Source organism: Rhinoderma darwinii, chromosome 2 (genome assembly GCF_050947455.1).
Source record: "Rhinoderma darwinii isolate aRhiDar2 chromosome 2, aRhiDar2.hap1, whole genome shotgun sequence".
Lineage (NCBI taxonomy): Eukaryota > Metazoa > Chordata > Amphibia > Anura > Rhinodermatidae > Rhinoderma > Rhinoderma darwinii.
The window spans coordinates 108,784,008-108,811,832 of record NC_134688.1 but is presented as its reverse complement, the minus strand read 5'-3'; the positions used below and the strand labels follow the sequence as shown (position 1 = coordinate 108,811,832).

General features: G+C 44.8%; 1 protein-coding gene across 3 annotated transcripts in view; it reads right to left on the bottom strand.

Annotated features, from left to right (window-relative positions):
- Positions 1-27,825, bottom strand: part of GLS2 (glutaminase 2) — a 155,349-nt gene that overhangs the window by 50,366 nt on the left and 77,158 nt on the right. For 2 of the 3 annotated variants that reach the window (XM_075852092.1, XM_075852094.1), the window contains 2 exons: positions 6,770-6,828; positions 4,819-4,851 (listed from right to left, as the gene is read on the bottom strand). In XM_075852092.1, coding sequence (XP_075708207.1) covers positions 4,819-4,851; positions 6,770-6,828 — 92 coding nt within the window. The remainder of the gene's footprint in view (positions 1-4,818; positions 4,852-6,769; positions 6,829-27,825) is intronic. The other variant, XM_075852093.1, reaches the window with a different exon arrangement.

Below are 27,825 nucleotides of genomic sequence, written 5' to 3'. Positions count from 1 at the left end.
CTGTGTGTGGCACTATCTACAAGGGGGGAGTGTGCCGCTATCTGCAAGGGGAAGAAGCGGGCTGTGTGTGGCACTATCTACAAGGGAGGCTGTGTGGCGCTATTTACAAGGGGGGCTGTGTGTGCGCTATCTACAAGGGGGGATGTGTGTGGCACTATCTACAAGAGAGGGGCTGTGTGTGGCACTATCTACAAAGGGGCTGTGTGTGGCGCTATCTACAGGGGGCTGTGTGTGGCCTCTTTAATTTATTTTATTTTTATTTATTTTTATGTTAATTACATTATATATCGCTTGTAAAATGTAGAAATGCTTTTATGCTCGAGTTACATAAAAAAATTTAGAGAAAAAATGACACCTCATTGATTGGTAGATAAAGCAAACATGGCGAGAGAGAAGGAGATGTCGGGAAATAAGTTGGGGGGGGGGGGACACAATCTGAATCTTTGCCCCTGGTGCAGGAGAACCTAGCTACGCCTCTGGATAACCTACTCATTTTTCATAGATTCTAATTCATCCAGTAGGTGATGTTGCACAAAAGAGGAGAATGGACAGCATTCTAAGCCAAGATAATAGTATCTGCACTGCAAGTCCAAAAGGAACTCCGTCACATTGTCAAAATTATATATATTTATTTGCATTGTGCACAGAGAAATAAGTATTCCATCCCTTTGGCAAACAAGACTTAATACTTGGTGGCAAAACCCTTGTTGGCAAGCAAAGCAGTCAGATCTTTTTTGTAGTTGATGATGAGGTTTGCACACATGTTAGATGGAATTTTGGCCCACTCCTCTTTGCAGATCATCTGTAAATCATTAAGATTTCGAGGCTGTCGCTTGGCAACTCGGATCTTCAGCTCCCTCCATAAGTTTTCGATGGGATTAAGGTCTGGAGACTGGCTAGGCCACTCCATGACCTTAATGTGCTTCTTTTTGAGCCACTCCTTTGTTGCCTTGGCCATATGTTTCAGGTTATTGTCGTGCTGGAAGACCCAGCCACGAGCCATTTTTAATGTCCTGGTGGAGGGAAGGAGGTTGTCACTCAGGATTTGACGGTACATGGCTCCATCCATTCTCCCATTGATGCGGTGAAGTAGTCCTGTGCCCTTAGCAGAGAAACACCCCAAAAAACATAATGTTTCCACCTCCATGCTTGACAGTGGGGACGGTGTTCTTTGGGTCATAGGCAGCATTTCTCTTCCTCTAAACACGGCGAGTTGAGTTAATGCCAAAGAGCTCAATTTTAGTCTCATCTGACCACAGCACCTTCTCCCAATCACTCTCAGAATCATCCAGATGTTAATTTGCAAACTTCAGACGGGCCTGTACATGTGCCTTCTTGAGCAGGGGGACCTTGCGGGCACTGCAGGATTTTAATCCATTACGGCGTTATGTGTTACCAATGGTTTTCTTGGTGACTGTAGTCCCAGCTGCATTGAGATCATTAACAAGTTCCCCCCGTGTAGTTTTCGGCTGAGCTCTCACCTTCCTCAGGATCAAGGATACCCCACGAGGTGAGATTTTGCATGGAGCCCCAGATCGATGTCGATTGACAGTCATTTTGTATGTCTTCCATTTTCTTACTATTGCACCAACAGTTGTCTCCTTCTCACCCAGCGTCTTACTTTTGGTTTTGTAGCCCATTCCAGCCTTGTGCAGGTCTATGATCTTGTCCCTGACATCCTTAGAAAGCTCTTTGGTCTTGCCCATGTTGTAGAGGTTAGAGTCAGACTGATTAATTGAGTCTGTGGACAGGAGTCTTTTATACAGGTGACCATGTAAGACAGCTGTCTTTAATGCAGGCACCAAGTTGATTTGGAGCGTGTAACTGGTCTGGAGGAGGCTGAACTCTTAATGGTTGGTAGGGGATCAAATGCTTATTTCTTTGTGCACAATGCAAATAAATATATATAATTTTGACAATGTGATTTTCTGTTTTTTTTTTTAAAATATAATCTATCTCTCACTGGTTAAAATTAACCTAGCCTAAAAATTCTAGACTGTTCATGTCTTTGACTGTGGGCAAACTTACAAAATCAGCAAGGGATCAAATACTTATTTCCTTCACTGTGTATATATATATATATATATATATATATATATATATATATATATATATATACACACATACACACACACACACACAAAACAACTTGTATTTATATACCCACTTGCTTAATTGTGAATATATACAGTATAAATGCCTCCTTTATTAGATATGAATAGGATTCTGGTCTGAGCATGTGCGGTTCACTGCCCCTTGTGGCGTTACTATTTCAATACATAGTTGGGATGAATTTGTTCACCTTTGAGCATGTGCAATAGATTGCGCGCCGAGGCCTTAATTAATATCTAAATATTGCATAAAAGAGCTATATACAAAAATATTGAATCACCTTCCTATAGATGCATAGCTAGTATCTTCTAAAAAAATATCACAAAACCGTAGCTCGGCGTTCACCCTAGACCTGGGCATGCACCATATCATACCACTAGTGTCTCTATTAGGAATTGATACACATACTACCGAAATATATTCCAAAGACATGCGCAGTAACTCACTTCCGGACAGTGTGAAAATAGGCCGGTTTTAATCGCTCCAAATTAATCGGGACTTTATAAAAAAAACAACATATATTTAACATATATAATATTATCACTTTATGTAAAGACATTATTTTTCTACATAATCATGCTGGATGTCGTGGATGTTTCTATAATGTACTGCAATTCATTATTGTATTTATTACCATATATACACTTGTTTATTGGATGCTCCACCCATTATGCTGTATATTGTACCTATATATATCCTACTAGTATAGAAAACCTGTTACACCAGTTTCCTAGCAAAAGGAATGCAGTGGTCTGTTAATATATATAAATGCTCCCCATAGCTGCCCCCACACCGTATAATGCCCCCCATATCGTCACCTCCCACAGTATAATGCCCCTCATAGTTGCCCCCACAGTATAATGCCCCTCATAGCTGCCCCCACAGTATAATGCTCTTCATAGCTGCCCCGCACAGTATAATGCTGCCCATAGATGCCCCCACACAGTATAATATCCCCCATCGATGCCCCCATAGCTGCCCCCATACAGTATAATGCCCCCCATATCGGCTTCTCCCACAGTATAATGCCCCCCACAGTATAATGCCCCCCATAGCTGTCCCACACAGTATAATGCCCCCATAGCTTCCCCCACACAGCATAATGCTCCCCATAGCTGCCCCCACACAGCATAATGCTCCCCCTAGCTGCCCCCACAGTATAATGCCCCCCATATCAGCTCCTCCCACCGTATAATGCCCCTCATAGCTGCCCCCACAGTATAATGCCCCCCATAGCTGCTCCCACACAGTATAATGCCCCCATATCTTCCCCCACACAGTATAATGCTCCCCATTGCTTCCCCCACACAGTATAATGCCCCCCATAGCTGCCCCACCCAGCATAATACTCCCCATAGCTGCCCCACCCAGCATAATACTCCCCATAGCTGCCCCACACAGCATAATGCTCCCCATAGCTGCCCCCACAGTATAATGCCCCCCTCCCTCCCATACACAGTATAATGCCCCCCTCCCTCCCATACACAGTATAATGCCCCCCCTCCCTCCCATACACAGTATAATGCCCCCCTCGCTCCCATACACAGTATAATGCCCCCCTCCCTCCCATACACAGTATAATGCCCCCCCTCCATCCCATACACAGTATAATGCCCCCCCTCCCTCCCATACACAGTATAATGCCCCCCCTCCCATACACAGTATAATGCCCCCCCTCCCTCCCATACACAGTATAATGCCCCCCCTCCCTCCCATACACAGTATAATGCCCCCATATGTATGGACCAAATAGAAAAATAATAACATACATACTTACCTATCCCCGTTCCCACGACGAGTGGAGGATCCTTTGCTTCCTCTGTACTGTGCTCAGTGTGCTGTGAGCGGCTCGGCGAAGGCAGGCGCGATGTAGTGACATCATTGCGTCTGTCTGCACTGTCACTCACATCGCACAGACCGGAGGAGGAGATGAATCCTCCACCCGGCGGGGGAATGGGGATAGGTAAGTATGTATGTTATTATTTTTCTATTAGGTCCGTACATATGGGGGCATTATACTGTGTATGGGGGGGAGATGGGGGCATTATACTGTGTATGGGAGGGCGGGGGGCATTATACTGTGTATGAGAGGGAGGGGGGCATTATACTGTGTATGGGAGGGTGGGGGGACATTATACTGTGTATGGGAGGGTGGGGGGGGGGCATTATACGGTGTATGGGAGGGAGGGGGGCATTATACGGTGTATGGGAGGGAGGGGGCATTATATGGTGTATGAGAGGGAGGGGGGCATTATACGGTGTATGGGAGGGAGGGGGCATTATGGCTACGTTACTAATCACTCACATCTCCTTCCTCAGTCTTCTGGCTGTGGGCAGAGCTAACTGGTGGTTGGGCTGTGGGCGGAGCTCTATATGGGCTTCGGACACCACGTCCTTCTCGGTTATATAATAGATTCCCTTGTGTGTTGGATGTGCTTGAGAGAGGCTGTAAACTGAAACATTGCACAACCGGATTAAAAGTTCACTAATTTGCATCAAGACGTGAGCGCTGTCCAGAATTGTCTTTATTGCTGTTGCAAGTAGGTAAAGTGAGTATATACAAAACTTAGATTATCAATAATTGTGGAAATCAATATATTGGCGCTGTCCGTGTGTTATTAACATTTGTATCTGCAAACCATGTCTGTATCAACTGACAAAGTGTCCTGATATTATACGGACATATGAGTAATGCAACATACTTACATAATCAAACTTTTCAGCCTTGTTAGCCCCCTGCTAAATAAAATGATAAATAAAATACATAATTTAAGAAGAAAATTTTAAGTCCGCACGACCTTTATTAACCTATGAAACTTGCTTTGCAAATTAGGATGGCTTTAGACTGGGGTATGCAACCTGTGGCCTCTAACAGCACTATGTGGCTGGCACTGTTATAAGGGGCAATGTGGCTGGCATCACTAGGGGCACTGTGCGGTTAACACTACTGGGGGCACTGTGTGGCTAGTACTGTTATGGGACATAAATTGTAACTGTGTTATGCCTAGCACAGGCCTGATGGGGCGGTGCTTGACTGGTATTCTCTCTTTGGTGCCTTTTAAATCCCTCTGTCATTCCTGTCATTCACTGCCACCTCAGGCCCTCCACCACTAGAGGTAATGCAATGGCTCAGTTTTACAGAAAATGATTCTTTAAAGGGGTATTCCAACCGGAAAGAAGTATGGCATTGTCCCTGATCGGCACTCTAGAAAGTATGAAATAAGGTGGAGATGTGGCCACGCATGCTTGCTATTACAAAATGCCCCTAAAAATGAAACCGCACCTCCCACCTGTTGATATGCCATAAATGTCCCAGATGGTAATACCTCTTTAAGTTTTATTGCGGCCGTTGGGAGCGGTGACAATGAGGCCTCCGAACCTGAAAAGCTGTGCACCCCTGCTTTAGACGCTTCGATTCAGCTACTCGCCCACTTGTTTGACTATAGCTCGTGATTGTGAAAGAAGCGTCTTTACATGAGACGAATATTTGATATTGTAATAAATAATAATAATAATATTAAAATAATAGTCAAATAGTGTGCGCTAATGGATGGTTTTAAATTCTTGAAAATGTGTGATTTCTAAAGTAGTCATTTGCGAGTTTCTACTTGTTTATATAATTGTATCGAAATGAGTCATGACTGGACTGGATGAGAATGATATTTAGATAATACAGCACTGCTCTTCCTAAGGCTGGGTTCACACGACCTATTTTCAGACGTAAACGAGGCGTATTATGCCTCGTTTTACGTCTGAAAAGAGGGCTACAATACGTCGGCAAACATCTGCCCATTCATTTGAATGGGTTTGCCGATGTATTGTACAGACAACCTGTCATTTACGCGTTGTCATTTGACAGCTGTCAAACGACGACGCGTAAAAATACAGCCTCGGCAAAAGAAGTGCAGGACACTTCTTTCAGACGTAATTTGAGCCGTTCTTCATTGAACTCAATGAAGCACAGCTCAAAATTTACGGCTGTCAGAGAAGCCTCGCAAAATGCGAGGAGGAGCATTTACGTCTGAAACGACGCAAATGGTTTCTCCTGAAAAGTCTGTCTTTTCAGACGTAAATGCCTCTCATCGTGTGCACATACCCTAAGGGTATGTTCAAGGGAAAACAGCTCCTTATTTTCTGAGACGTTTTTTAAGCCACTCGCGACTTTCGATGCGTTTTTCGCTGCGTTTTTTTACGGCCGTTTTTGGAGCTGTTTTCTATAGAGTCAATGAAAAACGGCTCCAAAAACGTCCCAAGAAGTGACATGCACTTCTTTTACGTGGACGTTTTTTTTAAAAAAAACAGCCCGTCGGAACAGAACGTAGTTTTTCCCATTGAAATCAATGAGCAGATGTTTAGAGGCGGTCTGCTTCCGATTTTTCGGACGTTTTTCGGGCATTTACTGCCGTGTGAACATACCCCAGGTTTGAGCAGTTTATATGCTGCTAAAATCTCTATTTAATACTAGTGTACAAGACATTTAGATAGATGCAGTAATCATTTGATAACAACTATGTAGTTACACAGGTTTCCTGGACAAGTGTGCAATAAGATTGGACTCCTTGAAGGAAGTAAATACTTTTACAAATCTGTACAATATACCAAATCAACAAACCCAATGTCCCGTTCTGTAAACTGCAAGAAAATGTTCCATACTCACTTTAATTAATGAACAATTGACAATCGCTCCCGCATTCACCATGGGGTTGTGTGGTTTTCCTAATAAAAATAATACATATCAGTCACAGGTTACAAGAAATTGCAAGGCTAACCTATCTTTAGGGTATGTTTACATGGAGCGAATACGCTGGGGATTTTCTGATTTTGAACAATCTCATCCACAAGATGAAAAAAAATTCTGCAGCATGTCAATTTATGTTGTGGAATCGCCACTGAATTGTTGCCGATTTTCTTCCTTCAATTCAATGAGGGAGACAAAATCCACAACAATTGGCAATTGTTGCTAATTTTGTTGCAGATTAGCTGCGTATCCTCAGCAAAACCGGCAAATAAAAAAAAGGACACTATTTTTAAAGTTTAAAACAAACAAAAAGACTAGAGACTTTTGCCTGATGTTTTCTGGAGCAGTAAATACAGCCAAAAGCACTAAAACAAACTGGATTTGGTGCAGATATTTGGGCGCATTTGCCTGCGTTTTCTAAGTCAGATTTGCTGCCAAATTTTCTGCAGTGTATCCAACCTATGTGAACGTACCCTTAAGAGAAACTGTCATTTTTCATTTTTTGATCTTATCTAGTTACTTAACATTTTACTAAATACTTTCCCCAGTGCGGTTTTCAGTGCTATAATAAGGCTAGATTTTTTAGATGTTACTTTAAAGTCTATAGTGAATTATGGAAAAGGGTAGATACAAGGCGTTTTGGTTTGTGGCGTTCTTTGGGTCAGTGGCGTTCTTTGGGTCAGTGGCGTTCTTTGGGTCAGTGGCGTTCTTTGGGTCATTGGCATACATACGTCCCAACTTTGTAGTATCGCAAAGAGGGACAACCAAAGTGGTGTATGTAGCGTGGTGCAGCAATTTTTTTTCCTTTTAGGCCACACCACTAACCCTGCCCAATCCCCTCCCATACACACTCGGTTCAGCCCACACAGCGTCATGATCCCATAATGCCTCCCCACAGTATAATGCCCCCATAAAACTCCACACACAGTATAATGCCTCCATAGCTGCCCCCACACAGTATAATACCTCAGTGTCTCCCACACAGTATAATGCTGCCAAATAGCTACCCCCACAGAGTATAATGCCCCCATAGTTGCCTCATACAGTATAATGCTCACATAGATGCCCCATACAGTATAAAGCCAGCACAGTTGACCCCATACAGTATAATGCCCACACAGATGACCCCATAGCTGCCCCATGCAGTATAATGCCCCATAGCTGCCTCCATACAGCATAATTCTCTATTAGCTGCCCCATACAGTATAATGCCCCATAGCTGCCCCCATACTGTATAATGCTCAATACAGTACAATGCCCCATAGCTGCCCCCATACAGTATAATGCTCAATACAGTATAATGCCCCCACAGCTGCCCCATACATTATAATGCCCCCTTAGCTGCCACCATACAGTATAATGTCTCCTTAGCTGCCACCATACAATATAACGCCCCCACAGCTGCCCCATACAGAAGAATTCCCCATAGCTGCCCCATATAGTATAATGCCGCCTTAGCTGCCCCATACAGTATAATTCCTCCTTAGCTGCCCCTAGTGCCTTTGCCCACATATAAAGTGCCAGTGCCAAAATAGTGCCACACAATATCCATGTAGATAGTGCCACATAGTGCCCATGTAGATAGTACCACACAGTGCCTATGTAGATGGTGCCACACAGTGTCCCCTGTAGATAGAGCCACAATACCCATGTAGATAGTACCACAGTCCCCATGAAGATAGCGCTATCCTCTGTGACACCGAGACATATCATCGGCCGACTGGGACAGCGGGACACCACCCGGAATATGGTCCTGTCCCGCTGAATCCAGGACAGTTGGAAGTTAGGGTAGCGTATTTCAAAATACAACGTCCTCTAGCAATGGTGTTTTTTCTAGCGTATTTTTTCATAGGTTTCTCTATAGGACTTGAAAAATGGAAGAAAATAACGCTTGCACAAATGTTTTTTTTAAAAACAGCTTGTGAAAAAAACGCCATGAAAAATGCTTGAAATTCATGAGATTTTATACATGCATAAAAAAACCTGAAAAAATAGTGTGTAAAAAAGGTGTAAATGTGCAATGAGTGCTGTCAGGGAGGCTCTGTAGTAGCAGTACCAGCTTAAGGCCTCCTTCACACAGTGTTTTTGTCTGGCGATTTAGGTCCACTGCACACTGGACAGAAATGCTGCAGAGTTTTTGTCCAGATTTGTGGACTGAAAATCTGCAGTGGAACACAGTATCAGTCATGTTAGCCATTATCAAATATCATCTACATGCTATGGCATTTTTCTGCATGGAAATTGACCTGCGATGTGTATTTTGCTGAGGAATCACTGAGGGTCCTGGCGGATTTTTCCGCTATGCATGTAGCCTTAAACTGCATGAAAAAAACGCATGTAAAATTGTCAGCTTTGTTTAAATGTAACATGAGTTAATGGCGTATATACAAGTGTTTTTGGCGGCATTTTTTTTATTTAGTGTCATCCGGCACATGTATTATTTCTGGCAGTTTTTCAAGTCCTGTAGAGAAACCTATGAGAAAGAAACACCAGAAATAAAACGCCATACCCAGAGCATGTAGCGTTTTGAAAAAAAAAAAAACGCCACTGCCAAAATGCTACTAAAACGCTACAAACCAAAGCACGGTGTATGTATACTTTTTTCACTTCAATGTTTTAATTGAATTTTCACATCAAATACGAACAGCAAAATAAACAAAAGCTTCAGATGTCAGAAACAAGCATAGATTAGTCACAATATTGTCTTCAGATTAGAAATTCGCCATAAGGATATTTGCAAAAAAAAACAAACCACTGCTCCTAGTATACACATTTTTCTGAAAGTTACCCACAAGGGTTATAGGCAACATTTCTCAAATACTTGATCGTAATTATCCTCTATGCATACATAAATAAAAGCAAATTAAAAAAAAAGAGTATCAAACCAAACAAAACAATCTCTCTCTCATTGGCTCAGGAGACCTCACCTGAAACATTCAGGACCTACAGGTCCCTCTAGTTGTCGTGACACCCAGGAACCCTCCGCTTCAGCTCAACATGGCAATCCTCCACAACCACGCCACAGACACTGTTCAGCTCCCCAGCAGGACTTTTCCCCTACCACTATACCAGCCGTCTTTAGGGTATGTTCACACGCTGAGCCAAAAATGTCTGAAAATACAGAGCTGTTTTTCAAGTGAAAACAGCACCTGATTTTCAGATGTTTTTTGAGCAACTCGCGTTTTTCGTGGCATTTTTCGCACCGTATTCGCGCCGTTTTTGGAGCTGTTTTCAATAGAGTCTATGAAGAAACGGCTCCAAAAACGTCCCAAGAAGTGTCCTGCACTTCTTTTGACGAGGCTGTAATTTTACGCGTCGTCTTTTGACAGCGACGTGTAAAATGACAGGTCGTCGGCACAGTACATCGGCAAACCCATTGAAAACAATGGGCAGATGTTTGCCGACGTATTGGAGCCGTCTTTTCAGGCGTAATTCGAGGCGTAAAACGCCTCCATTACGCCTGAAAATAGGTTGTGTGAACCCAGCCTAAATGTCATGTGTTTAGATTATATATGTTTGTATTCGTCAGGGCATTGGGGTACAAGCAATTGGCGGATCACCTACCACAAGTCTCTCTTGATACCATATAGTTTGTTCAAAACAGACCTTAATCATCTGTTTAGTCTTAGTTGGCAGTATGGCAATAAAACTTTCCCAACGCTCAAAAAACTGTTGTACATGAATTTCTTTCTTATTTGATGCCTCCACCCAATCCATCTTCATGAAAAAGGAAAAAGTTTCAAGATACAGCTGAAGCGGGGGAGAGGTGGGATGATTCCAAGTATGCAAAATGGTTTTCAAACATGCCACTGAGGCGATATATAATCATTTCCCGCCCCCTGGAGTGCACGGTACAGCATCCACATCAATGGCACCAAAGATGGCCAAACAGGATTAAACGGGACATAGTTGACCAGATGAGTGACAATAAAATCGTATACTTTCTTCCAAAACGATTGTGTCACCTGGCAACTCCAGTGAAATATGTCTGCTGAATCCTCCCCACATCTAAAGCATTTAGCATTGGGAAGTATTGTCATTTTAAACCCCCGAACTGGAGATATGTACGCCATATGGTAGATCTGTAGCATCATTTCATTTCGGTATAACGACTAGAGGGAAGATACATAATGCTGCGTTCCAGGGCAGAAAGTAGTGTTTGTGTTGTTAGCTGTGGGATGTCTGTCAGCCATTTAGTCAAGGCCGCCTCTGATTCCTGGTAATCCAGGGGGCAGTGTATAAATTTGTAGTTTGTAGAAGTATGGCCCCTATCACTTTTAGAACAGGCCAGGAAGAAACGTATAGCCGGATTCCACTCACGTAGAGACAGGTGCGGAAGTATACGGTTTAAGTAACTGCTGGCCTGCAGGTATGCAATCAATGTGAAAGTTATCTGCGGGTATTTATTTTTGAGAGCATTAAACAAAAGAATACTCTTAGTGTCCATGTCTATGAGATGGCCAATGTTCACAATACCCCCCTTTCGCCATTGAGAGAAGTGTGCGTGGGCCATGCCAGATTTGAAGTCCAGGTTACATGTCAATGTTAGGAACAATGAGTAATGAGGATGAAGGGATCTGAGCAATCTCATCTTCTGCCAAGCCTGCCACATGGCCATTAATATTGGATTATTTTTACATGCGTCTGGTATTTTGTGAAATGGGAGGTGTAACAAGTTGGGCAGTGCAACAAATGAGCTATATGTCCCATCCCTGTGTGGGTTGGTGAATTGTGAGGTATTATGCAGCCAATCTAACGTGATCCTCAACTGCAATGCGACATTATAAGCCCGAATGTTGGGGAAGTGTAGACCCCCATTAAGTTTAGGTTGTTGTAGGATATGGAACGGAATCCACGGGCGTCCCCCCTTCCATATAAACGAGCGGTACAGATAATTGATATGTTTTTCGGCCTTAGGTAAATAGGCAGACAGTGGAAAAGGTATAGAAGTCTCGGAAACTCAACCATTTTAATCAAGTGAGCTCTCCTCACATATGATAAAGGTAAATGTCTCCAATTCGCTAGCGTTTTCTCTAATCCTAGTATGTAAGATTTCACATTTATATTATATAAGTTCTGTGGAGATTTTGTAATGGAGACTCCCAAATATTTGAGAGAGTCGACACGCCATTGAAATGGAGGGTGGGAGGCCCAAGGCGGTCTATTGGAACCCCTCAACATCAGAGCCTCTATCTTGTCAGGGTTAACGTAATATCCCAACATACTACCCAAGTCGCGTATATCTCAAAGCACCCTATCTAGCATCTCCTTGGGATCCCTGATCATCAATAAAACATCATCCACGATAGCCGCCAGTGATATTCCCTGATGGTTACCCCCAGGCAATAAAACTCCTCCTACAGGTTGCAAATGGTATAATAGGGGGTCAAGGGAGAGGTTAAAGAGTAAAGGTGAGAGGAGGCAGCCCTGACGAGTGCCCCTGAAGATGTCAAAAGAATCAGTATTCCGGCCGTTCACTGTGAGTTGTGTTTGTGCGTCTGACTGTATGTAGAAAAGTCCTAAAGCCAGGGCCAAAGCGCCTCCGTTGTAAGGTAGCATGCAAGAACGGCCAGAAAACCTTATCAAAGGCCTTCTCCACATCCAAGCTTAGAAGCATCATAGGAGGTTCTTCATTTTCCTGTACCGTTATGGTGGCAGCAATGGCGTCCTAATATTTTTGGTGACTTGACGGTGCTTCACAAAACCCCTCTGTGAGGGGTGCATAATGTCTGCGAGAAACATTTGGATATAATTGTCTATTATTTTTGTTAAAAATGTATAAACGCTATTTAATAACGTTATGGGTCGATACAAATGTGGCAAAGTAGTATCTTTGTCTGGTTTCGGGAGTAAAATTGTCCTAGAATCCAGAAAAAGTTCCACCTGGGCATTATTTCCATACACCTCATTATATAAGGAAGTAAGAATAGGAATTACGTCAGGCGATAAAAGTTTGTAATATTAATTACCGAAACCATCCGGTTCTGGCATTTTGCCATTTTCGGATGATGTGACATCGCTCCTAACCTCCTCCTCTGTGATATGTGAGTCCAGAACAGCCACCTGTTCATCCCACAGATTAGAAAGACTCAATGATTGCAAGAAGGAATGTATATCGTTTATATCCGTTGGGGTCGCCCTGTATAAATCCTCGTAGTAAGCATGCAACAGCCCCTCAATATCCTCGGACTTGGTGTAGCTAATACCCGTCACTGTGTCCCAGAGGGAGGTAATCGGCCTGTACTTAGAGCGAGGATTCATTAACCCTTTCACGCCGCAGCCCTTTTTCAGATTTTCATTTTCGTTTTTTCCTCCCCACATTCCAAAAGCCATAACGCCTTTATTTCTCCATCGATATAGTACTATGAGGGCATGATTTTTGTGGGACGAGTTGTAGTTTTTCGTAGCACCATTTACTTTTGCCATATAATGTACTAGGAAACGGGAAAAAAATTATTTGTGGGGTAAAAATGAAAAAAACAGCGATTCCTCCATGGTTTTTTGCGCACCATTTTTACGGAATTCACTTTACAATTAAAACAACATGTTAATTTTATTCTATGGGTCACTATGATTACGCCGATACCAAATATGTATAGTTTTTTTTATATTTTACTACTTATACAAGTAAAAACCTAAGTATAAAAAAGAAAATTTATTTTGTTTCGGCAAATTCCGAGAGCCGTAACTTTTTTATTTTTCCTTCGATTAAGTGGTATAAGGGCTTATTTTTTTGCGGGATAAGCTGTAGTTTTAATATTACCATTTTGGTGTACATGCGACGGTTTTATCACTTTTTGTTTCATTGTTTTGTAGGAGATTAGGTGAACAAAAAATAGAGATTCTGCCGTTTACAATTTTTTTTTTACGGCGTTCACCGTGCGGGTTAAATAATGCTATATTGTGATAGTTCAGACTTTTATGGACGCGGCGATACCAATTATGTTTATTTATTTAATTTTTTACTATGCTCTAGGGGGAAAATGGAAAAAGGGTTTTTTTTAAACTTTTTTTTTTGTGTCAAAAATAAATAAAAAATTAACTTTATTTAACTCATTTTTACTTTTTTTATTAGTCCCCCTAGGGGACTTCAACCAGTGATCGTTAGATCGCTTGCACGATATACTGCAATACTAATGTATTGCAGTATATCGTATCGTGATTCTGACAGTCTCCTATGAAGCCCTGCCGGCTTGGTTCGCACGGCTGCCTGGGAGGTCATTGTGATTTACAGCAAGGCAAGCGTAATCTCGCAAAAATTACGAAATAAACTGTCATTTAAAACGAGATTACGCTTGCCTTGCTGTAAATCACACACAAACGTTACCGAAGTGTCAGGATTCTGAATAGACATCCCGTCCCTGATGGAGGTGATGTCTATTCATTGTCAGGACACTTCAGTAACGTCAGTGTGTGTGTGTATGTGGCTGCACATAGTGATCTAGTAAGAACACTATGTGCTGTGTAAATCAATGGAGAGAAGTGTATGACTCTTATTGGTCATTGATTGGTCAGCGTCATACACTTCTCTCCACAACACCCACTTGGTCAAAAAGTAAAACACGCCCACTTGGGCATTAAGAAACTCATTAGCATAAAGCTAAAATAGGTCATAACTCCATAAAAAAATGATCGTTTTTCGAAATAAAAAACACTGATGTGTGATCTACATTACAGCGCCGATCATATTACGTAGAAGGTAGGGAACTTATAATGTGGTGACAGAGCCTCTTTAAAGTTGTGTAGTTTATGCACCAATATGCATGCGAGGGTCAGAGTGTCACGATAAATGTGTAGTTAAATTGTAAACTTATCTGTCCAGAGTTGTTCCGCCCTCCTGTGCACCTTTGAGTAGTCAGTTGGGCCATGTCACTTTGTGCCTGAGTACCCGAACTGATGAGGGTAGCACCAATAAACAGCCAGGTGAGTCTGGTGAAGTACCAGATGACAACTCCTTCCAGTTCCCTCTGCTATGCTCTCACCCGTCCTATGTGTCCTATGATTAGGTCCCAAGATGGCCAACTAGCAATTCCCCTCACGACTGGGGTCGTCTCCCACTAGTTCTGGCCAGTGACCAGTTCAGTCACGATCTGGTATCCACCGGAGACAGCAGGGAGGCTGGTGCTATGGGCAGGGGGTCAGCCGCCCTCTCAAGAGGCCCATACAGTCTCTGCTAGCCATAATATGGCCACCACGGCCTGTCGCCGATGCGACCTCCTAGCACAGGGAAGTGCCAATGTTGGGCCCCCGGGACTCGTATGTAGGGGCTGCGTACCTCTGTTCAGTCCCGCCGTCTCCCCAGCACAGGAGACCCAGGACAACGTCTCCTCCGTCCGAGAGGTCACGGCCCAGTCAGCGGCTAGATGCCCGCCGTGTAATGTCGGGGTAGGGAGACAGACAGGTGAGCCCTCATCTACCCGCCACTCTGTCCCTGCCTACTTGCACGGCCCATCCTAGGCGACGGCGTACAACTGGGCGACGGTCCCTACGCTCAATATGTGCACGACAGACAAACAGACAAGGGTACACAGAAGCTAAGGGAAATGGGGCAGTTGCCCACGGCAACACCGTGAGCAACAGGAGTAGTGAACGAGCTGAGTCAAACCAGGAGTGTACGAGGTACCAAACACAGAGCAGGAGCGTTGTCAGTAAAGCCAGGGTCAAAATGAAGCAAGGTCAGTAGTAATAGCAGGAGCAGCAGAGCCAGGAAACAGGAAAGAATCACAAGCAAAGGACAGCAGGAAATTAAGGTATAAATAGACCGAGGGCGGGAGCTAGAACCGTCTGGCCAGGCTGTGATAGGTTCTCCCACTCTTTAGCTTACCAGCCTGAGTGGTAGCAGATCGAGTCACTCTATCAGACCTAGGAGCAGATGCAGACTGATTAACCACAGGCGTCGACACAGAAGCTGTGTCTGGCAGGTCCTTTACACGCCACTTCTCGTCCGGCCGCTTCGTGCTCTCCAGCACAGTTCTCCCCGAGGGGATGAAAATGAGCGCTCCAGGAACTCACAGGTTCTCCTGCCTACCACGATGCTGCTACCTCTGGTTTGAGGAGCCTCGTGGGTCCCGGATGGCAGCCGATGTAATGGAGCCCTCACGGAGCCTCAGGTAAAAGCGGCCATACTCTATGCCCCACCCTTGGAAGTCGTATGTATACTTTTTAATATTTCACTATAGACTTGAAAGTACCATCTGTCCATTTTTTTAACCCCTTAACCCCTTCCCGCCGCAGCCCTTTTTCAGATTTTCATTTTCGTTTTTTCCTCCCCACATTCCAAAATCCAGTGTAAAAAAGAATTTATTTTGTGTCACCAAATTCCGAGAGCCATAAAGTTTTTATTTTTCTGTCGATTAAGTGGTATGAGGGCTTATTTTTTGTGGGATAAGCTGTAGTTTTTAATAATAAAATTTTGGTGTACATGCGACATTTTGATCACTTTTTATTTCATTTTTTGTAGAAGATGGTGACTAAAAAATAGAGATTCTGGCGTTTACAATTTTTTTTTTTACGGCATTCACCGTACGGGTTAAATAATGATATATTGTAATAGTTCAGACCTTTACGGACGCAGCGATACCAATTATGTTTATTTATTTATTTTACTATGCCCTAGGGGGAAAATGGGAAAAGGGTTTTTTTTTTAACTTTCAAGTTTTATTTTTATTTTTACATATAAAAAAAACTTTATTTAACTAATTTTTACTTTTTTTATTAGTCCCAACATTTGTAAAGCAAACTCTTCTGAGCACAGCAATACCCCACATATGGTAATAAACTGCGGTTTGGACCCACGGCAGGGCTTAGAATAAGCACCATTCGACTTTTGGAGCGCAAGTTTTGCTGGAATGGTTTGCCGCGCCATGTCACATTTGCAAAATCCCTGTGGGGCAAACAGTGCAAACCCCGAAAAAGTGATCCCATTTTGCAAACTACACCCCTCATGGAATTTATCTAGGGGTATAGTGAGCATTTTGACCCCTGTTGTTTTGCTGAATTTATTGGAATTAGGCAGTGAAAATGAAAATCTACATTCTTTCCACTAAAATGTTGATTTTTTTTCATTTCCACAAACAATAAAGGCGAAAAAGCTCCGCAACACTTGTAAAGCAATTTCTCCCGAGTACGGCAATATCCCATATGTTGTCATAAACTTTTGTTTGGACACACCGCAGAGCTCAGAATGACAGGAGTGCTACTTGGCATGCAGATTTTGCTTGATTGGTTTTTGAGCGCTATGTCCCATTTGCAGAGCCTCTGATGGCGTAGCTAGGTTCTCGAGCACCCGGGGCAAAGATTCAGTTTGGCGCCCCACCAAACCTCTTTCCCGACATCTCCTTCCCCCTTGCCATGTTTGTTTTCAATACCAATCAATGGGGTGTCATTTTTATTCCCACATTTTTTTTTTGTGTAACTCGAGCATAAAAGCATTTGTACATTTTACAAGCAATGTAGTTCTATAAACAACACCAGAACCAAGTTCATTACATATATACAGCACCAGAACAAAGCTACGTACATATATACAGCACTAGAACCAAGCTCAGTAGATATATACAGCACCAGAACCAAGCTCCGTGTAGCGTCCATGGCTGCGGACCGTCGGGATTGCTCACCCCCCAGCGGCCGCAGCCATGGATCTGTGTGAGCGCTGGCCAGCGCTCACTTGCGCTACGGTCCGCTGTGTCCCGTAGGAATGGGAATCATCATCAATTAGCCCACGATCACCCTGGACTATAAGAGGGGCCCTGCCCCTTTGCTCATTGCCTGAGCATTGTTAGTATTCCCATGTTAGTCTTTGCAAATGGTCCCTTAGTGTTTGCCCTGCTCCCGTTGTTCCGTGCCCTGCTGCTTGTTTCCTGTATCCCATGCTGTGATATTGTTCCTGAGCCTCAGTACATATATACAGCACCAGAACAAAGCTCAGTACATAAATACAGCACCAGAACCAAGCTCAATATTTATACAGCACCAGAACCAAGCTCAATATTTATACAGCACCAGAACCAAGCTCATACATATATACAGCACCAGAACCAAGCTCAATATATATATATATATATATATATATACACACACATACACAGACACAAAGTACCAGAACCAAGCTCAGTACATATATGCAACACCAGAATCAAGCTCAGTACATAAATACAGCACAAGAAACAAGATCAATATATATATACACAGTGCCAGAACCGAGCTCAGTACATATATACAACACCAGATACAAGCTTAGTACATAAATACAACACCAGCACAAATACAGCTGAATTTAGTGCAACCCCTGCCGTATGGGTTTGCACTAAATTGTATACAGCTCCCAGCATGGCCCGAACAATCGTAAGGATTTGCTGGGAGATGCTGTTTCACAAAAACAAATCATACCACCCATCATCTCGCTGCAGATCATACAGTGACTACAGTATTGATTAGAGGCAGAATAAACATTTACATTAAGTGACTCACAGGTGACGTCAGATTCTTGTTGTTATTTTCTCCTTTTTTCACAACTGGTCCGGACTTCTATAATGACTTCTCCTGGCCACTGCCCATTTCTGCAGTTTGCCGCTCAGACAATGCTCCTAAATATAATAGCACAATACACTCTGTCCCTGATTATAATAGCACAATACACTGTGTCCCTGATTATAATAGCACAATACTATGTGTCCCTAATTATAATAGAACCATACACTGTGTCCCCCACACACACACACACCGTGCCCCCTGTAGATAGTGCCCTACATAGATCCCCCTCTAGATATTGCCCCACATACAGCCCCCTGTAGATAGTGCCCCACATACAGCCCCCTGTAGATAGTGCCCCACATATAGCCACCCCTGTAGATAGTGCCCACATATAGCCCCCCCTGGAGATAGTGCCCTACATATAGCCCCCCCTGTATATAGTGCCCCACATATAGCCCCTCTGAAAATAGTGCCCCACATATAGCACCCCTGTCACATAGGGTTCGTGGACCCACTGGGCCGTACCGCCTTGGTGGTATGGCAACTGGCCAACAGGGCGCAGGTCAGAGTCTATAGTTCATATAGGGTACCTGGGGCAGCTCGGACAGTAGCAAGGCAGGCTTGGCAGGAACTAATCAGCAGGTAGACGTCAGGCATGGAGAAGAAGGATAGGTGTGGTGTACAGCATGGCTACAGCTCAGCATAGCACTAGATTAAGTTACAGGATACAGGAACAGGGAACACTGGGAGCAGGAAACACTAGGGGACCATTTGCAAGACAAACTTCGAATACGACAACAATGCTCAGGCGTGGGAGGATGGGGCTGGGACCTTCTTATAGCCCAGGGTGCTCTGGGAGCAATTAGCTCAATCTCCAACATGCGTGCACTCTGGCTTCTTAAGTCTGGACTGAGCTCGTGAGCGCACCCATAGAACAGGACAGCCCTATGTGCAGACATCTCAAGAGAAGGGCGTCGACTGGATGGAAGGAGTTCGTGGTCAGCGACCACGGACGTTACAGTATCCCCCCTCTTATGCCCGCTTATCTTTGGACCAGAACAAGAGAGAAACCTCTTAATGAGGGTAGGAGCGTTGAGATTCTCCTCTGGCTCCCAGGAACTCTCTTCTGGACCAAACCCCCTCCAATCCACCAAGATCCAAGGTCCAAGATCTCCTTAACCTCGAAGGTGTCTGAAGGGCCCCTGGAGGCAACCGCAGGGCTTGGAGTCTTTGTAAAGCGGTTCAGAACCACTGGTTTCAGGAGAGAAACATGAAAGAATTTGGGGATCTTGAGGGTAGGAGGCAGCTGAAGAATGTAGACGACAGGGTTGATCTGCAGGATCTCGAAGGGACCGAGGAACCTGGGAGCAAATTTGTACAATGGCACCCTCAGTCGAATATTCCTTGACAGCCAGACCTTCGTGCCAGGAAGAAACTGAGGAGGTTCTCTTCTCCTTGTGTCCGCCTTCCGCTTCATGCAGTCGACCGCCAGCAGGATGGAGGATCGAGTCTGCTGCCAGATCTGCAGAAAGTCCCCAAAAACCGTGTCAGCAGCTGACCCCTCGGACGTAACAGGGACCGGGAGAGGAATTAGTGGGTGCTGGCCATAGACAATAAGGAACGGTGTCTTCTGTGTGGACTCGCTGGTATGATTGTTGTAAGAGAACTCAGCCCACGGAAGCAACTGCACCCATTCATCATGCTGCTTGGAGATGAAGTGGCGTAGGTAGTTCTCCAAGATCTGATTGATCCTCTCGGCCTAACCATTGGACTGAGGTTGGTAGGCCGAGGAAAAGTCCAACTTTATACTTAGGAGTCCGCAGAGGGCTCTCCAGAACTTCGAGGTGAACTGAACGTCCCAAACAGACACAATATGCTGCGGCAAGCCGTGCAGTTGGATGATGTGTTGGATGAACAGCTTGGCCAGCAGAGGAGCAGAAGGAAGACCGGTTAGAGGAACTAAGTGGGTCATCTTTGAAAATCGATCCACCACCACCCAGACAGTACTGCATCCAGCGGGCAGAGGCAGGTCCGTAATAAAGTCCATAGCTATATGCTGCCAGGGGGTATTGGGCACAGGCAATGGCTGGAGCAGAACAGCAGGTCTGGAGTGAGTGATATTGTTCTGAACAGGAAGAAACAAAGTCCATAATGTCCTTGAGCAGCGTGGGCCACAAAAAATGACGAGCAATCAGATGCCGAGTCTTACAGGTCCCCGCGTGACCTGACAGTCTAGAGGAGTGTCCCCAGCAAAGGATTCTTACACGGTCAGCCAGGCGCACAAAAGTCCTCCCTGGAGGAATGTCCCCAACTTGCAGGGGATTGACAGAGACAATGCAAGACAGATCAATGATGTTCTGTGGAATCACCATGGTGTCTTCTGTCTCTAAAGACCTGGACAAGGCATCGGTCCTCACATTCTTATCGGCCGGGCGATAATGGAGCTCAAACTGGAATCTGATCTGGTAAAGGACACTGACCACCTGGCCTGAAGAGGTTTCAGCCGTTGGGCCGTCTGAAGATAGGTGACGTTCTTATGGTCCGTAAAAATCATGATGGGATGAGCTGCACCCTCTAGTAGATGTCTCCACTCCTCCAGAGCCAATTTGATGGCCAGTAACTCCCGGTCCCCAATCGAGTAGTTGCGTTCTGCGGAAGAGAAGAGCTTAGAAAAATATCCACATACCATTGACTTTCCCTTGGAGCCTCTCTGGAACAGGAGTGCACCTGCAGCGACAGAGGATGCGTCCACCTCCAACGAGAACTGTAGAGAGACATCCGGATGATGGAGGATAGAGGCTGACGTGAAGGCACTCTTCAGGTTATTGAATGCAGACTCTGCCTCAGGAGTCCACGCCTTGGTGTTCATGCCCTTCTTAGTAAGGTTAGAGATAGGAGAAGTCAGTGAGGAGAAGTTTGGAATAAACTGTCTGTAAAAATTTGAGAATCCCAGAAAGCGCTGTATGGCCCTCAAGCCTTGAGGGCGTGGCCATTCCAGGACAGACATTACCTTTTCAGGATCCATCTCGAGACCTAGATGTGAGACGATATAGCCCAGGAAGGGTAGAGCATCTTTTTCAAACACACACTTTTCCAAATTAGCATACAGTCGATTCTCCCTTAACTGCGGCAAAACTTGACGGACATGTCTCTGATGTGTCATAGGATCTGGAGAAAAAAAATCAAGATATCATCAAGGTAGACTACTACACAAACATAGAGGAGGTCACGGAAAATGTAATTAACAAACTCCTGGAAGACCGCGGGAGCGTTGCACAGGCTGAAGGGCATTACTAGATATTCATAGTATCCATCACTGGTGTTAAATGCAGTTTTCCATTCATCACCCTGGCGAATCCGGACTAGGTTGTAAACCCCACGCAGGTCTAGTTTGGAAAAAATCTTGGCACCACCTATACGATCAAACAGTTCTGAGATCAGTGGCAACGGATATTTATTTTTCACGATGATCTGGTTGAGACCTCGGTAGTCAATACAAGGACGAAGAGAACCATCCTTCTTTTTGACGAAGAAGAACCCGGCTCCTGCCGGGGAGGAAGACTTCCGTATGAAGCCCCTCTCCAAGTTCTCTTTCACATAGGCGGACATGGACAGAGTCTCTGGCAAGGAGAGAGGATATACCCTACCACGGGGAAGGGATGCACCAGGAATCAGCTCGATAGGGCAGTCATACGCCCGGTGGGGAGGCAATGGATCCGACTCCCTCTTGCTGAAGACGTCAGAAAATGCAGCATAATGACCCGGCAATCCTGCCAATGACCGAGGCAGCGAAGGCTGAGCCGAACTAATCTGCACCAGGCATCGGCTTTGACACGGCTTTGGATAGGACATAGAACAACAGGAGTTCGGAGTGAAGAGCTCCCACTTGGACTCAGCGGCTTGGTCACAGCTATAACTGGGTCTGGCAGAAGTAGTCCATTCATTGATGCAACCGTCAACGGCCTCTCCAGGGGGGTGGTGGGTAATTGAAGAAGAAAGAAAATCCTCCAGGTCTCTATGGATGAAATTAGCAGTGGATCCAGAGTCCAGTTACACAGAGATCTGATGCGTTCTCTCGCCGGACACTATGGTCACTGGTATGGACAATTTAGACAGAAGTCCTTTCTTACCCAAGGATGTCTCTCCTAGCAACCCTAGGCTTTGGGATTTTTGGGGACACGGGTGCACAAGATGGCCACCGAGGCCACAATATAGACAGAGTCCTGAAGTGCGTCTGCGTTGTCTCTCCTGGGTGGATAGCTTACACTGGTCCATCATCACAGATTTCTTAGGAGGATTGACATCTGAGGACAGCAGGGGTTGCTGCAAAGTAGGAACCAAACTAGGAAGGCCTCCCTCCTGACGAACCTCTTGGAGGCGTTCTCGTATCCGCATATCAATCCGGGCGGACAGAAGGATGAGGTCATCCAGGGTAGATGGCAGGTCTCAAGCGGCAGGTTCGTCCTTAATTTTAGGAGACAGTCCATGCCAGAATGCAGCCACCAGGGACTCATTGTTCCATAACAGTTCTCCCGCCAGGGTGCGGACGTGGATGGCGTACTCGCTCACGGAGGTGTCTCGCTGGCGTAGGTTAATCAAGGAAGCCGCTGCAGATGAGACCCGTCCAGACTTCTCAAACACCATGCGAAAAGTCCGGAGGAAGCCCTGGAAGTCACGGGTCTCTGGTCCTTGTCTCTCTCAGATAGGGTTTGCCCATGCAAGAGCCTTGCCAGTGAGGAGAGAGATGATGAAAGCGACCCTTGCGCCGTCAGACGAAAATGTCCTAGTATACAGGCTGAAGTGGATCTGGCAATGGTTCAAAAATTGATGACAGGTACCTGCGTCTCCATCATAGCGGTCCGGAAGTGGCAAAGAAAAATCTCTTGTAACATCTCTTGTGACATCGTCATGGTCTTGGATCGAGCAGCGGAGTCCATGGCCTGAGCGTACGGTCACGTAGGGTTCGTGGACCCACTGCGCCGTACCGCCTTGGCGGTATGGCAGCTGGCCAACAGGGCGCAGGTCAGAGTCTGTAGTTCATATAGGGTACCTGTGGCAGCTCGGACGCTTGGACAGCTCGGACAAACTTGGAATACGACAACAATGCTCAGGCGTGGGAGGATGGGGCTGGGACCTTCTTATAGCCCAGGGTGCTCTGGGAGCAATTAGCTCAATCTCCAACATTCGTGTGCTCAGGTTTCTTAAGTCTGGACTGAGCTCGTGAGCGCAAGGTGGTCGTGACTGTGGGTCAGGACGGCCATATGTGCAGACATCTCTTGAGGGAAGGGCGTCGACTGGATGGAAGGAGTTCGTGGTCAGCAACCACGGACGTTACACCCATATGTAGCTCCCCTGTAGATAGTGCCCCACATATAGCCCCCTGTATATAGTGCCCCACATATAGTTCCCCCTGTAGATAGTGCTCCACATATAGCTCCCCTATAGATAGTGCTCCACACATAGCCCACCCCTATATATAGTGACTCACACATAGCTCCCCCTATAGTGCCTCAAATATAGCCCCCCCTGTAGATGGAGCCCCCCTGTAGATAATGCCACTTACATTTTTATTAGGATAAAAAAAGGGGGGTCCCGTGCCTTTTGGTGGCAATGCAGGTCTGCTCTCTTCTGAGCAGGTCTGCTGGGGTTGAAGGACGCAAGCCACGCAATAACGTCATCGCGTCACTTGCTTCATTGAAAGATGCTTGTTGACGTCATTGCGCTGCTTGCGTCTATGAAAGGCACTGATTGGCAGGGCAGAATGACTTGCCCTGTCAATCAGCGCCTTTCAATGACGCAAGTGGCGCAAAGAAGTAATTGCGCCGCTTGCATTGTTAAAAGACGCAGGTACAATTAAAGTGCAGGAGGGGGTGGCGGCGGCTGGTTTCAGTGGTGCCACCAACCCCTCAGAGAGGCAGCAGGCCGCCGTCATGTACGGTGCAGCCCTGGCGCCCTCCCCATCTTCCCTCTTAGATACGCCCGGGACACAAGCCCCACATGCCCCCGCCTAGCTACGCCCCTGCCCTGAGGTACCAGTACAGTAGAAACCCCTGAGAAGTCACTCCATTTTGGAAACTATATCCCTCAGTGCATTCATCTAGGGGTGTAGTGAGCATTTTGATCCGACAGGTGTTCATAGATTTTATTAGAATTAGGCAAAAGAAAATGAAAAATTAAATTTTTCCAAAAATATGTAGTTTTGCTCCCAAATTTTTATTTTCACAAGTGTTAATAGGAAAAAAAAAACCACCACAGAATTTGTTACCCAATTTCTCCCGAGTACGGCAATAACCCATGTGTTGCCCTTAATGGCTGTTTGGGTACATGGCAGAGCTCAAAATGGAAGGAGCGCAGATTTTGCTGGACTGGTGTACAGGTACCTTATCGCATTTGTAGAGCTCCCTTAGGTACCAGAGTAGAGTGGAAAACCCTGAGAAGTGACCCCATTTTGTAAACTACACCCCTCAAGGCATTTATAATTTGCTTGGACATATGACAGGGCTTAGGAGTGAAAGAGCAAATGCGCATGTGAGGCCTATTTTTGTTATTTTTGCAGAATTGGCCCACAATGGCAGGGCTCTGGGGTCAAATAGTAAAACAAACCCCCAAGTAGAGACCCCCATACTGCACCCCTCAAGGCATTTTTTAAGTGGTGTAGTGAGCATTTTGACCCCACAGGTTTTGTTTTTTTTAATTAGAAATGAATGCTCAGTGGATGGTGCAAAGTGAAAATTGCAATGTTCCACAGGTATGCCATTTTAGTGCACAATATGTTGTGCCCAGTTCGTGCCACTGAAGACAAATACCTCAAACTGTTAAGCGGGTTCTCCCGGGTATGGCGATACCATATGTGTGGACGTAAACGGCTGTTTGTGCACACTGTAGGATTCAGAAGGGAGGGTGCGCCATTTGGCTTTTGGAGCGCAGATTTAGCTTGGTAGTAGTTCTGTTTGGGGTATTGCTGATATTTCAGTTTATAATGTGGGGGCATATGTAATCTGTGAGGGGTACAACAGGGTATAATAAGAGGATATAATAATGCAGTAAACAAATAATAATCCGCAGATATGTGGCCAGTGTCGCACTGATATATTTGTGCCAGATGTTATCCGCTTTTGGAACACTCTACACATTTTGCATCGCCGTATTCTAAAAGTTAGAACTTTTTAATTTTTTCCTCACCGGAGCTGTGTCAGGCCTTATTTGTTGCGGGACAATCTGTAGATTTCATTGGTACCATTTTGGGGTACATGCGATTTTTTTTGAAAACTTTTTATTAAATTTTTTGGCAAGCAAGGTGACCAAAAACCAGCAATTCCTACAGTGTTTTTTTAAATATAATTTTTATGGCTTTCACCATAGGCTATAAATGACACATTTACTTTATTCTGCAGGTAGATGTGATTACGGCGTTAACATATGTATATAGTTTTTTATATGTTTTGCAGCGTCTGCACAATAAAATCACTTTTGTTTCAAATAATAATTTTTTTGTGTCGCCATATTCTGAGAGCCATAACTTTTTTCGTTGTCTTGATTTTTTCGGGAAGGGTTGTAGTTTTTAATGGTATAAATTTGGGGTACATGCAACTTTTAGATCACCTTATTTATTCTGTTTTGCGAGAGGTAGCGACCAAAAAAACAGCAATTCTGGAATTGTTTTTTATTTTATTTTTTCCCGGTGTTCACGTGCGGGTAAAATAGCTTGATATTTTTATAGTTCGGGTCGTTACGGATGCGGTGATACCAAATATGTGTACTTTTTTAAATGTTTTCCATTTTTTCCTATAGTAAAAGTCTTATTATGGGAATAAAGGCGGTTGTTGTTTTTTAACATGAAACGTTTTTATTTTTTTACATTTTTATAAACGTTTTTTCTTTCCCTTTTTTTTTGTCCCATTATGGGACTTGAAGGCATGAAGCCCTGATCGCTATTCTAATACCCTTTACTATCTACATAGTGTAGTGTATTAGAGCTGTCAGCTATTCACTGACAGCAAGCCTATTAGCTTTTGCCTCCCGGAGGGGCCTAATATACTTTCGTATTAGGAAGTCATTGTTAGGCCTCCGGTTGCCATAGGAACCATCGGCACCCCCGTGGGTGCCGATCGTTGCCATTAGCAACCATCGGGTGCGATCTAACCACCTAGATGAAGCGATCATTTTAGATCGCTGCATCTAAGGGATTAATCGGCTGGATCGGAGCCTAGCTCTGGTCCTGGCCATTACAGCAGGATGTCAGCTGTGACAAAAAGCTGAAGCCATTTTGTTGGCCCTGATAGCAAGGCTTTTAGGCCCCCGCCACCGGGCGTGGCCTAAAAGGCTTCCGTACTTGGCAGACCGGAGGCTCAGGGGTGCCGATAGGCTAGAAACCACCTTTTAATCGCTGCATCTAAGGGGTTAAACGGCTGGATCAGAGGCTAGCCATTACATTCCTGGCCATTACAGTGGGGTGTCGGCTGTAATATACAGCTGACACCCGGCGGTGATGGCGCTGGCTCAGCTTCTAAGCCAGCTCCATCATGTACAGTTACGTGGGGATGCGCTAGCACACTAGTGCCCATCACATAACCGTACATGATTTTGCGGGAGGGGTTAAAGACTGTAAAAAAACGCCAATGAAAACGGCAGCAAAACGATGTGTGTGTAGCTAGTGTATCATTTACGCTCACAGTCAGTACAGGCAGGGAAATAACACAAGATAGACAAAACCAGCAAAATGTCACGTTCTGAACTTGGATGCTGCCGTGGGGATTGGCGGGAGGATGCAGGGGATTCCGGGATACCCCTACCTGGAATTTCGGCAAGCGCTCCTACAAGGAGTTGGCCAATTTGCATAGTCAAAGTATACAAAGAGTAGTCAAAGAGGGGTATGTTTGGATTTTTTTTATAACATATATTTGGTTATTTTTTAAAGGGCTTATGGGTTATCAAATAAAATAGACCCTTATTTGCCGGTGATAGGTAAAGCTTTCTGGAATCGTTTAGGAAAGGCAGAATGGTGGCTGGTCGTGTCTCTTATGCATGAGAGACCCACTCTTCAATGCAAAAACACAAAGAGGTGAAAGGTTCGACGGTGATGTTGACTGCAAAATGTGCTGCCAATGGAAGAGGAGGGAGGTGACAGAATTGTACTGTGGGGGGAAGGGAGTACTGTGTCAGTATGGTGTAGGATAAATGTGTGCCTGAAGAAGGGAGGTGGGGCGGCAATGTCCTGCCAGAATAAGGGGCATAAATTGCCAGAAGTGGTGGGGGTCTCACTTTTTGTCAGCATAGCCATTTTCTTATAAACTGCTTCTGGAGAGCTAACATTCACTCATAGACATGGACTAATTCAGTTAAGGCTATTGTGATATGTGACAGGTTTTATGTTACCCTGTAGTTCCTAACAGCTCCATTGAAAGTATGACATTCAGTGGAGCAGTTTAATAGGTTATATGAAGCAGAAAACAAATGTCTTATTGATATAGTGTGTGATTTATTTCAGCCTGCTGTCAGCAGTA